General features: G+C 47.3%; 1 protein-coding gene across 1 annotated transcript; it reads left to right on the forward strand.

The window, feature by feature from the left end:
- The first annotated feature begins 528 nt into the window (after positions 1-528).
- On the forward strand, positions 529-9529 carry LOC125377337 (cell surface glycoprotein 1-like). Its single transcript, XM_048390370.1, has 3 exons — positions 529-599; positions 3818-6174; positions 8934-9529. Exons 1-3 carry the CDS (start codon positions 529-531, stop codon positions 9527-9529), a joined length of 3024 nt encoding a protein of 1007 aa, XP_048246327.1.
- The last annotated feature ends 4519 nt before the right edge of the window (positions 9530-14048 follow it).

The raw sequence follows: 14048 nt of genomic DNA on the forward strand, positions 1-14048 counted from the left end.
ACAGGCTGGATGAGGAAACAGAGGCTGGATGAAGAAACAGAGGCTGGATGAGGAAACAGGCTGGATGAGGAAACAGAGGTTGGATGAGGAAACAGAGGCTGGATAATAAAACAGAGGCTGGATGAGGAAACAGGCTGGATGAGGAAACAGAGGCTGGGTGAGGAAACAGGCTGGATAATGAAACAGGCTGGACGAGGAAACAGAGGCTGGATGAGGAAACAGGCTGGATGAGGAAACAGGCTGGATGAGGAAACAGGCTGGATGAGGAAACAGGCTGGATGAAGAAACAGGCTGGATGAGGAAACAGAGGCTGGATGAGGAAACAGAGGCTGGATGGGGAAACAGGCTGGATAATGAAACAGGCTGGACGAGGAAACAGAGGCTGGATGAGGAAACAGGCTGGATGAGGAAACAGGCTGGATGAAGAAACAGGCTGGATGAGGAAACAGGCTGGATGAGGAAACAGAGGCTGGATGAGGAAACAGGCTGGATAATGAAACAGAAGCTGATGAGGAAACAGGCTGGATAATGAAACAGAGGCTGGATGAGGAAACAGGCTGGATGAGGAAACAGAGGCTGGATAAGGAAACAGAGGCCGGGTGAGGAAACAGAGTCTGGATAATGAAACAGAGGCTGGATGAATATACAGAGGCTGGATAATGAAACAGAGGATGGATGAAGAAACAGAGGCTGGCTAAGGAAACAGGCTGGACGAGGAAACAGAGGCTGGATGAAGAAACAGAGGCTGGATGAAGAAACAGGCTGGATGAAGAAACAGAGGCTGGATGAGGAAACAGAGACTGGATGAAGAAACAGAGGCCGGATAATGAAACAGACGCTGTTTACATATAACCGTTTACATAATATGAATCGATAATGCAAGTCAGTGCTGGTCAAGCCATTTCGACATCTCACTTCTGAGTTCATAATTGGACTCGTGACCGTCATGAGAAACACAGTGTTCTTGTACAAATTCTTCTTGGGAATTTTATAAAAATTAAGATTGTTATATATGTAGATATACATGGGCATTTAGGGTATAAGAAAATATACAAGGGGTATTGGTATACAGTTTTACTGACATGGCAATCATGTGTTTAGGAAGAAGCCGTAAAATCATCAAATGTCGCTCTGTAGGTATCAACCCATCTGCCCATGGGGATGGCAGGATAAGCCTGTTTGCTCGAAGCAGCCAGACGGCACCACGTTATATCACGGCGTGGTCAAGTTTGTGTGTGAGGAACATGTACAGGCCTTAGACGTTTACATCAGCGCTGACAAACCTGTGATTAGAGTCCACGATGACGCACAGCGGCACCTTAGACAACGTGAAAGAGAGTGAAAGAGTTTATTTTCCCTTCCCATATCTATCTAGTTCGGAGTTTTATTATTCTGAGAATTGTGAGTGAGTGTGTGAGTTGGGTTTAACGCCGCTTTTAACAGTATTCCGGTTATGTCAAAGCGTTTCAGCTTAATGTGGGAGGAAAGCCCGAAGTGATGCAGGTCTCAGACGTTTACCACTTCGGTGAAACCCACGAGCACAGGTATGGTGCTGACAAACCTAGAAACATAATCGGAGCGAACCGGGACTCGAACCCACAATCATAGGTTTCTGGCGCCCACCCTATCCTCATTTTAATCAACTCGTACGACAAGCAGGAGGTGCTGTGTTTGTTCTAGTCCGGACTAATTCCGGTTTATAGCCCAATGACATACTATGCCACAGTTTAACATGGACCCCCAACTCAGACCCGTCCTTGTTTTAGCCCCTTAATGCCGAGCGCCATGCAGGCAGGGTAACAACACGTATCATATTTTAACGTCCTTGGTATGACGTTAAATGACTGATTTCAATTAAACTTTGTACACGTGTCCACTTCAACACGCAGTTGGGCACATTGCAATTGTTTGTTTTTCATTTCGGCGGAGTTATTGCCTTTTATTACTTCGCCATTTCAATTTGTCTCGACAACTTCTAAACTACTACATCGATTTCTTTCAGATATGTACGTAGGCGTAGCTACGGAAACCGACGCCATGCCTTCATTTCCATTACAAATGTGGCACCATGGCAACGGAACTTTGTTCGTAATTTAGAAATTGTCCGATTTCGTTCAAATTTTGTATGTTGACATGTTATAATGTGACTCCAAACTCAACCACAGGTTTTGTTTTTTACCGTGTCAATGGAAAGCAGTCCTAATGATTGCTCCTTTAAATACTTTACCCTATTTCGTATAATCTTAAAAAACAGAGGTTGCGTCCAATATGATTGCAGAGGAACGTTTGGAATCTCATACGTCTGCGAGTAGGTATTTAATTCAGCATAGGACAGTTCTAGTTAGCTTAATATTTATCCCTACGTGCAAAATTGCCGAATGGATAATGTGACGTAATGCTACCCGTCCTCACGGCGTGCTTCATTTGTACAACAGTGGGGTCATAAACCCTTTTATAAAACCTGCATATAGCAACCAGGTGGTCGTTGTAGAGAGGGAATCTAAAAATCATTTGTACATCTAGACAAAGTAAGGATCGAATAAATCTGCGAAGTTTCATGAATTTTCGGTAAGTATATTTCATAGTGATAACCCTTAATGTAATAAATAGTATCTGTCACTTCAACCCTTGATTATTTTGTTAACATTAAGAGTATTTTTTACATTAAGAGTTGTAACAAGGGTTAACCCCAACTCCTAATGTAAATTATTTTACATCAAGAGTAATTTTTACATTAAGGGTTGTAACACTTGTCCTTTCATTATGGCCAAAGTCTGTTTAACCGGGGGCACGGGTGTCCCAGTCGTCTAAGGCACCGCGATTCGCCGTGCAGAGTTGCGTCCCTTGGGCACGCCAGAAACCTATGATTGTGGGTTCGAATCCCGATTCGCCCCGATTATGTTTCTAGGTTTGTCAGCACCATACCCGTGCTCGTGGGTTGCACCGAAGTGGTAAAGGTCTGATACCTGCATCACTTCGGGCTTTCCTCCCACATTCATCTGACACGCCGCGATATAACTGGTATACTGTTAAAAGCGGCGTTAAACCCAACTCACTCACTTACACTGTTTTACCGGTTTGCTGTCACAAACACGTGAATGAAGCCGAGGAGAACGTAACCTGTTACATCCCCGTCTGGTGCTAATGAATCAAATGCCGCGAAATCGCGTCCGCAACGTGACATGACGTTAATTTCAGGAACATCACGTTTGACCTGACCTCAAAGGAGTAGCCGGCACGACAGCGGACCTCTTACTGCATCGTAAATCGTATGTTGTGTCTACGAGAATCTGCAGAGCAAACATTGGCTTCACCTAGGTAAATACACGAACAGTCTAATCAGTGGCCTGAAACTCACTGGTCTTTCACTGAGGTAAATGGTCTTGTTAAAAGATACGTTATTTTTATAAAAAAGGTATTGTTCTGAATTAAAGGCAGTTATTTACTTTGTAGGTGGCATAAGTGACACTTCAACTCAAACTGGGAAGGTTATCAGATTTCTGTACTCGAGGGCAGGTGTTAACAGTAAGCTTCTTGACGCAGCCTTTGTAAAAACTTGTATTTCTGGAGATCTAATGGTTATAAGTATTATATTAAGATATTAAGACAGTTTCACTCGTATACTCATCATCTTAAACTGTCTTTCCCCTCAACGCTATAATCTCCCGAACACAATATGCTATCATCAAATTAGTTTGTTATTTAACGCAAGCCATATCAGGGCTCCCGGCAGTCGAGTCTGGATCAGAGAAATTTACGTCTCACAAACTCCAGCCAAGTGAAACCTGGCCCCTATTTGACCAATTGACCGAGACAGACACCCCACCGCTATATCAGTTGACCGAGCCGAACACCCGACCCCTACATCAGTTGACCGAGCCGAACACCCCACAACTATATCAGTTGACCGAGCCAAACACCCGACCCCTACATCAGTTGACCGAGCCGAACACCCGACCCCTACATCAGTTGACCGAGCCGAACACCCGACCCCTACATCAGTTGACCGAGCCGAACACCCGACCCCTACATCAGTTGACCGAGCCGAACACCCGACCCCTACATCAGTTGATCGAGCCAATCACCCCACCGCTATATCAGTTGACCGAGCCGAACACCCGACCCCTACATCAGTTGACCGAGCCGAACACCCGACCCCTACATCAGTTGACCGAGCCGAACACCCGACCCCTACATCAGTTGACCGAGCCAAACACCCGACCCCTACATCAGTTCACCGAGCCGAACACCCCACCCCTACATCAGTTGACCGAGCCGAACACCCGACCCCTACATCAGTTGACCGAGCCGAACACCCCACCCCTACATCAGTTGACCGAGCCGAACACCCGACCCCTACATCAGTTGACCGAGCCGAACACCCCACCCCTACATCAGTTGACCGAGCCGAACACCCCACCCCTACATCAGTTGACCGAGCCGAACACCCCACCCCTACATCAGTTGACCGAGCCGAACACCCCACCCCTACATCAGTTGACCGAGCCGAACACCCGACCCCTACATCAGTTGACCGAGCCGAACACCCCACCCCTACATCAGTTGACCGAGCCGAACACCCCACCCCTACATCAGTTGACCGAGCCGAACACCCGACCCCTACATCAGTTGACCGAGCCAATCACCCCACCACTATATCAGTTGACCGAGCCGAACACCCGACCCCTACATCAGTTGACCGAGCCAATCACCCCACCACTATATCAGTTGACCGAGCCGAACACCCGACCCCTACATCAGTTGACCGAGCCGAACACCCGACCCCTACATCAGTTGACCGAGCCGAACACCCGACCCCTACATCAGTTGACCGAGCCGAACACCCGACCCCTACATCAGTTGACCGAGCCAACCACCCCACCGCTATATCAGTTGACCGAGCCGAACACCCGACCCCTACATCAGTTGACCGAGCCGAACACCCGACCCCTACATCAGTTGACCGAGCCAACCACCCCACCGCTATATCAGTTGACCGAGCCGAACACCCGACCCCTACATCAGTTGACCGAGACAGACACCCCACCCCTACATCAGTTGACCGAGCCGAACACCCCACCCCTACATCAGTTGACCGAGCCGAACACCCGACCCCTACATCAGTTGACCGAGCCGAACACCCGACCCCTACATCAGTTGATCGAGCCAATCACCCCACCGCTATATCAGTTGACCGAGCCGAACACCCGACCCCTACATCAGTTGACCGAGCCGAACACCCGACCCCTACATCAGTTGACCGAGCCGAACACCCGACCCCTACATCAGTTCACCGAGCCAAACACCCGACCCTTATATCAGTTCACCGAGCCAAACACCCGACCCTTATATCAGTTCACCGAGCCAAACACCCGACCCTTATATCAGTTGACCGAGCCGAACACCCGACCCCTACATCAGTTCACCGAGCCAAACACCCGACCCTTATATCAGTTCACCGAGCCAAACACCCGACCCCTACATCAGTTCACCGAGCCAAACACCCGACCCTTATATCAGTTCACCGAGCCAAACACCCGACCCCTATATCAGTTCACCGAGCCAAACACCCGACCCTTATATCAGTTGACCGAGCCGAACACCCGACCCCTACATCAGTTCACCGAGCCAAACACCCGACCCTTATATCAGTTCACCGAGCCAAACACCCGACCCTTATATCAGTTCACCGAGCCAAACACCCCACCCCTATATCAGTTCACCGAGCCGAACACCCGACCCCTACATCAGTTGACCGAGCCGAACACCCGACCCCTACATCAGTTGACCGAGCAAGACACCCGACCCCAATATCAGTTGACCGAGCAAGACACCAAACCCCTACATCAGTTGACCGAGCCGAACACCCGACCTCTATATCAGTTGACCGACCCGAACACCCGACCCCTATATCAGTTGACCGAGCCGAACACCCGACCTCTATATCAGTTGACCGAGACGAACACCCGACCCCTATATCAGTTGACCGAGCCAAACAGCCCACCGCTATATCAGTTAACCAAGCCAAACACCCCACCGCTATATCAGTTGACCGAGCCAAACACCCCACCGCTATATCAGTTGACCGAGCCAAACACCCAACCGCTATATCAGTTGACCGAGCCAATTATCCAACACCTCTATCAGTTGACCGAGCCAAACACCCCTATATCAGTTGGCCGAGCCAAACACCCCTACATCAGTTGACAGATCCAAACACCCCTACATCAGTTGACCGACCAGGCACCCCTATATCAGTTGACCGTGCCAGACATCCACCCCTACATCAGTCGACCGTGCCAGGCACCCCTATATCAGTTGACCGAGCCAGACACCCCACCCCTATATCAGTTGACCGAGCCAGACACCCCACCCCTACATCAGTTGATCGAGCCAGACATCCCTATATCAGTTGACCGAGCCAGACACCCCTACATCAGTTGACAGAGACCCCTATATCAGTTGACAGAGCCAGACACCCCTACATCAGTTGACAGAGACCCCTACATCAGTTGACCGAGCCAGACACCCCTATATCAGTTGACCGAGCCAGACACCCCTACATCAGTTGACCGTGTCAGACACCCCTACATCAGTTGACCGAGCTACACACCCCTACATCAGTTGACCAAGCCAGACAACCCTATATCAGTTGACCAAGCCAGACACCCCTACATCAGTTGACCGAGCCAGACATTCCTACATCAGTTGACCGAGCCAGACAACCCTATATCAGTTGACAGAGACCCCTATATCAGTTGACAGAGCCAGACACCCCTACATCAGTTGACAGAGACCCCTACATCAGTTGACCGAGCCAGACAACCCTATATCAGTTGACCAAGCCAGACACCCCTACATCAGTTGACCGAGCCAGACAACCCTATATCAGTTGACCGAGCCAGACAACCCTACATCAGTTGACAGAGACCCCTACATCAGTTGACCAAGCCAGAGACCCCTATATCAGTTGACCGAGCCAGAGACCCCTATATCAGTTGACCGAGCCAGACACCCCTATATCAGTTGACCGAGCCAGAGACCCCTATATCAGTTGACCGAGCCAGACACCCCTATATCAGTTGACCGAGCCAGACATTCCTACATCAGTTGACAGAGACCCCTACATCAGTTGACCGAGCCAGACACCCCTATATCAGTTGACCGAGCCAGACACCCCTACATCAGTTGACCGTGTCAGACACCCCTACATCAGTTGACCGAGCCAGACAACCCTATATCAGTTGACCAAGCCAGACACCCCTACATCAGTTGACCGAGCCAGACACCCCTTTATCAGTTGACCGAGCTACACACCCCTATATCAGTTGACCGAGCCAGACACCCCTACATCAGTTGACCGAGCCAGACACCCCTATATCAGTTGACCGAGCCAGACATTCCTATATCAGTTGACCGAGTCAGACACCCCTATATCAGTTGACCGAGCCAGACACCCCTATGTCAGTTGACTGAGCGAGACATCCCTACATCAGTTGACCGAGCCAGACACCCCTATATCAGTTGGCCGAGCTACACACCCCTATATCAGTTGACCGAGCCAAACACCCCGTCATCAGTTGACAGAGACAGACACCTCTATATCAGTTGACCCTAGACACCCCACCCAATATCAGTTCACCGAGCCAGACAACCCTTCTCCCCCCCCCCCCCCCCCCCCCCCCCCTCCATTGACAGCCTTATATCAGTTGACCGAGCAAATTTTCATGCCTTTTACATTTCAGGTAGAACGGCTACATTCACTTTACCCTGTTCAAATGACGCGAAACTGAATTCGGGTTACAAATGCTTCTTTGTTGAAGGCGGGTTCTCATTACCTTTGGGTGAAGTGAGAACCTATAGCTGACACCTTGGAGAAACAGCTTGTTTGCTGGTGGCTCATTATAACATTGACAGAGGTGACACTCCATGCTCGCCATGATACAGTGGTGTAGGGACGGGGTAGACCCACGCTTTACAACCTACGGCAACGACACTGAAGATGGGAAACAATTTCTGTGATGGAGTACTGGGACGGTAAATTATGGGAAGTATACTGGGATGGAGAAGAACGTGGACAGGGCGTGTATCTACCAATATCACACTGACACGAGTTCCCTCTGCAACAAAGAGAACGAATGACTATGGGAGCGTATTAGTGCCACAGTCTAAAACAAGTATCACCAACGTAGATGAAAGTATGATACTATAATCTACGTAGATAATACTTACGTCTACGTAGATGATACTATAATCTACGTAGATGATACTATAATCTACGTAGATGATACTTTACACTACGTAGATGGTACTATAATCTACGTAGATGATACTTTACACTACGTAGATGATACTATAATCTACGTAGATAATACTTACGTCTACGTAGATGATACTATAAACTGCGTAGATGATACTATAATCTACGTAGAAGATACTTTCATCTACTTACATAATATAATAATCTGCGTAGAAGAAAGGATCATCTACTGTCAAAATATCGACTTAGGTAACATCAGTTGACCGAGCCGAACACCCGACCCCTTCATCAGTTGACCGAGCCGAACACCCGACCCCTATATGACTTGACCAAGCCAACCACCCCACCGCTATATCAGTTGACCGAGCCGAACACCCCTACATCAGTTGACCGAGCCAACCACCCCACCGCTATATCAGTTGACCGAGCCGAACACCCCTACATCAGTTGACCGAGCCAACCACCCCACCGCTATATCAGTTGACCGAGCCGAACACCCCTACATCAGTTGACCGAGCCAACCACCCCACCCCTATATCAGCTGACCGAGCCAAACACCCCACCCCTACATCAGTTGACCAAGCCAAACACCCCAACCCTACATCAGTTGACCGAGCCGAACACCCGACCCCTTCATAAGTTGACCTAGCCGAACACCCGACCCCTTCATCAGTTGACCGAGCCGAACACCCGACCCCTTCATCAGTTGACCGAGCCAAACACCCCACCCCTACATCAGTTGACCGAGCCGAACACCCGACCCCTTCATCAGTTGACCGAGCCGAACACCCGACCCCTTCATCAGTTGACCGAGCCAAACACCCCACCCCTACATCAGTTGACCGAGCCGAACACCCGACCCCTACATCAGTTGACCGAGCCGAACACCCGACCCCTTCATCAGTTGACCAAGCCGAACACCCCACCCCTATATCAGTTGACCGAGCCAAACACCCGACCCCTTCATCAGTTGACCGAGCCAAACACCCCACCCCTACATCAGTTGACCGAGCCGAACACCAGACCCCTTCATCAGTTGACCGAGCCAAACACCCGACCCCTATATCAGCTGACCGAGCCAAACACCCCACCCCTATATCAGTTGACCGAGCCAAATACCCGACCCCTACATCAGCTGACCGAGCCGAACACCCGACCCCTTCATCAGTTGACCGAGCCGAACACCCGCACCCTTCATCAGTTGACCGACCGAACACCCCACCCCTATATCAGCTGACCAAGCAAAACATCCCTACATCAGTTGACTGAGCCAAACACCCCACCCCTATATCAGTTGACCGAGCCGAACACCCCACCCCTATATCAGCTGACCAAGCAAAACATCCCTACATCAGTTGACCGAGCCGAACACCCGGCCCCTTCATCAGTTGACCGAGCCAAACACCCTACCTACAATTCTGCAGTTTGTGTTTTTATTTCAGCTCTAATAGTTTGATAATTTGAAATGATCTCAGTATGTTGTGAAAACACGGAAAAGGTCAAATGAAAATAAACAACCAGCATGCTTCCAAACATTTAATTAAATTAACAGTAATTAAGTAATCACCTTTATATAAAATATAAATGTTTGTCTGAACTAGTATCAAACTAGGGTCGCAACTTTACAAGACAATATCACACTCTCGGTTTATACTGAAATGTTGCCATGTCACTACTCCATGGCTTGTGTTTTGTAGATAACACAATGTCTGCGGTATATTATCAGAATGTAAATCTGCTATAAACATGCAACACACACGCATTACTGCTTCTACACAAACTGTATCCCACGTCATCAAAGGACAATCTCAAAGTCAACAAAAGTAGCCTGATAACTTCAGCTCTATGTTTCAGGTGTACACACAGTAGAGTCACGCGATACAGCCATGGGCACTGGGGGCATAGTCTAATTTAAATGGGGTTACGAATTGAATGCATGGCAAATTTACATATATATTCATACCATGTTACAGTCACCTGTGCATGCTTTGGTTGGGTACCTAACTTGAGATGTTTACATTTATTAATATCTGCAATCCAGAGCCGTGTTGCCGGTTTATGTTCTTGTTTAACAGATTTGCTTACACAGTGTGACACTACAAAAATATACAAACGATGATTTGATGTAAAATTCCTAAAAAACCCGCACACACTTGACAAAAGATTTTAATCGAAAATACAAACAAGAACATGTTCATTATTTTTAAAACAGTATCAGAAAATGAAGATAATAAATTGGCCTGGGCGACAAGAAAAACATAGAAAAAGCCAAACATACACCTGAAAAAGGAAGGTACAGATAACACATGGCATGTTTAATACACGCTCGAAAGGCCCCTTTCAGTCATAAGCACATTATACGTACACAGGCCTAGTGCACCAGACTGCGGTGTACCGAGACTTGTAACACGGCCTAGCTAGCTTTCATTCAGACAGTGAGCTGGGTTGCTTTGTGATAAATGAGGACACAATCGCGTCTCTAGGAGATGTGGAGAAATAGAATGGCCGACACACTTCGATGGGTTCTAAAAATTGTGCACACAGGACGACCCACCAGAGCACTATGGTAGACAACCTCAAAGACGCCACACATGTTAAGTGATATAAAGGCACATTGATTAACGCGTCTTTCCGCTTACTCACCGAACCGATGCATCTAAACTAATTGTATATGCACAGTCACGACGTTGGATAAACATGACCCTGGACGGTTTTCACAAACAAGTGAGTGAGTGAGTGAGTTGGGTTTAACGCCGCTTTTAACAATATTCCATTTATATCACGGCGTGTCAGCTTGATGTGGGGAGAAAGCTCGAAGTGATACAGGTCTCAGACGTTTACCACTTCGGTGAAACCCACGACCACGGGTATGGTGCTGACGAACCTAGAAACATAATTTCACAAACGAGATCTGAGCACTTAGACTATCGTAACTCCTTGATCTTTAACAGTAACAAACTAATTCCATCGATTAGCGGGTCCAATTCTACAAAGCATCAGGCCTGCCGCAACTTCAATTTTTAACATTTTGTAAAATGGGCCCCCAACACCTTATTGCTGTCGATGGTAAAGGTTCTTTGTTTTTGGTTTCATCGTGTTCCGATGCTGGTCCGCTCAGTAACTGGTTTGTCTAGTTCAGATTCGTTTGTTTACATATCGCCAGACCCGTGAAGATTCCAGGGTAGAATAGGTCTTCAGCAACCCATGCTTTCCGTAAAAGGCGACTATGCTTGTCGTAAAAGGCGACTAACAGGATCGGGTGGTCAGGCTCGCTGAATTGGTTGATGCATGTCATCGATCCCAATGGCGTGGATCGATGCTCATGACATTAATCACTGGATTGTCTGGTCGAGACTCGATTATTTACAGACCGCCGTCATATAGCTGTAATATTGCTGAGTGCGACGTTCAACAACAAACCAACCAAACCAACCAACATACCGCCATGATATGGCTGGATTAATAACGACGGCGATGTTCAACAACACCGCCTCCGTGGTCTAGTGGTAGAGCGTCCGCCCCGAAAGCGGAAGGTCGGGGGTTCGATCCCTGGTCGCGTCATACCAAAAGACGTTAAAGATGGAACTTGGTGTTACCCTGCCTGGTACTAGGCATTAAAGGGGTTACACAAGGACGGAGTCAGTATGCTGTGTCTAAATGAGGAATTTATGTTTAACTGCTGACACGGAATAGTCTGGACTAGTACACGCAGCCACACACACACACACACACACACACACACACACACACACACACACACACACACACACACACACACACACACACACACATTGCTTAATAATTATAGTGCAATAATCTTGGACGCGACTTTAAAACCCATTTAACCTCACCTTCACCACCAAACAACATTCGTTCATTCTTTAACACGTATGGACGTATGGATGTGGTCGGGTTGTGAAACCGGTTCCCGGTCCAGTGGTGTGTGCAGATCGACACGTCTGCTATGAGCAGGAGACACGTAATACTCACAACCGTGGGAGTAAAATGCCGACTGTATGCAGGTGACGTCACCTAAAAATATACCGACTATGTTTTAGCATGTAGCACGTACTAAGACGTGATTCGTGCATGTATTTGTCACGTTTACTCGCGTAACAGAGAGGCCTCAGATTACGATTCCTCAGCACCGGCACGGCCAGGCTGAAATAGTGACGATGTGACGTTAAATTTTAACTCACTCAGCCCGAATTGTAGGAGCGTTACGCACAGTAAACTACGGTTATAACGAACTCAAAGGGACCACTAATTTTAGTTCGTTATAACAGTAGTTCGTTATAAACATATATACAGCATGTATACAGCAAATGGCCGGGACTAAAAATAAGTTCGTTATATCCATCAGTTCGTTATAAGCATCATCGTTATAAACGTAGTTTACTGTATATCGAGGAGGCGCTTTGTGTAATGCTTACGTAATAGAAGCTAAATATATATATTATACAATATATTGTACATTATGTATACGCATTTGATTATTTGAGGGCTATCGATGTACATTGTAAATTAATCACAATACGATGATGCCTACGCTGCTAATATACACCTTCTATATTTCATGTCTACTGTTATTTCTCATTTTGTTCTCTCACCTGCCCCTTATCTGGCCTCATTATTTCTGACCCATGGACATGTTAAGCAGAACCGTGAAGATCCCGGGTAAGAATAGGTCTTCAGCAACCCTGCTTGTCGTGAGAGGCGACTAACGGGATCGGGTGGTCTGACTCGCTGACTTGGTTGATACATGTCATCGTATCCCAATTGCGTAGATCGATGCTCATGATATCAATCACTGGATTGTCTTGTCTAGACTCTTTAGTTACAGACCGCCGTGATGTAGCCGAAATATTGCTGAGTGCGGCGTAAAACATGTATCATGTTGAGATTGTATCTCATAGGCATTATTGTCCGGACGGTGTATCATATTTCGGTGATGCTAATTGTTTTTATTCCAGTGTAACGTGCCGTGTGACACATCAATAGATTTTCTTATCGTATCTCATAATAAAATGGATATTTGATGCCCTAGATAACTGAGGTTGAATAGATTCGTCACTCGACAGCGACTGTTGCATCTCAATACGACTACGCTATCCATGTCCCACTGGGCTTAAACGATCAAGCCAGAAATTGGTTTGTAAATCCTTAAATATATGTATGTATTGATCATGGTTAATGATCGCAGTCACAGATTTATTTTTCTATTTAAGCTTTCTCAATTTCAACCTCTGACTGCGTATGTGTGGTTTATCTGTACACATCAACACACGTTGACGTTACTGGTGCAAGGTACGTGTTTGCTCTCATAATGGAGAAGGTATTATGAAACGTTTGTTCCCGCGACCTTCTGTAAACCTCAATGCATTGAGGAAAAGCAACCACCATAAACGTTTTTATCATTCGGGGTTCCTTTATACACCGTGAATAGATGCGGGACACCTATGTTTGATCTGTGTGTATTGATAATATACGCGTCCGCTTGTTTAAACAGGCTCAGTTCTAAACTAGAACCTGTTGCTCGTGCGACAGTTACATGCCTGGCGATTTTGCCTACCTTGGACGCTAAACAAACAGCCCGAGTGAGGCTCCATCGGGGGAGGCTATACGGCGCATAGGACATTCAAAGAAACCGGACACAGTAAAGGGAGTCAAGGCTCGGGTTAAGTGGTAGTCCTTGCGATTTCAGTTCATGGCGTTGGAAAACCTTTTGTAAGCATGACCAACTCAAACTTTAAGTTGTACATGCGGATCACTCTATGAGTTAATGATT

Source organism: Haliotis rufescens, unplaced genomic scaffold (genome assembly GCF_023055435.1).
Source record: "Haliotis rufescens isolate VD_foot unplaced genomic scaffold, xgHalRufe1.0.p SCAF_9, whole genome shotgun sequence".
Lineage (NCBI taxonomy): Eukaryota > Metazoa > Mollusca > Gastropoda > Lepetellida > Haliotidae > Haliotis > Haliotis rufescens.

Excerpts from the sequence above, each read along its gene's own strand:
- LOC125377337 (XM_048390370.1), top strand. The coding sequence starts at position 529 with ATGAAACAGAGGCTGGATGAGGAAACAGGCTGGATGAGGAAACAGAGG. Across the intron at positions 600-3,817 it reads GATAAGGAAACAGAGGCCGG|ACACCCCACCGCTATATCAG; the intron begins GTGAGGAAACAG and ends TGACCGAGACAG. Across the intron at positions 6,175-8,933 it reads AGCCAAACACCCCTATATCA|TTGACCGAGCCGAACACCCG; the intron begins GTTGGCCGAGCC and ends CCCCTTCATCAG.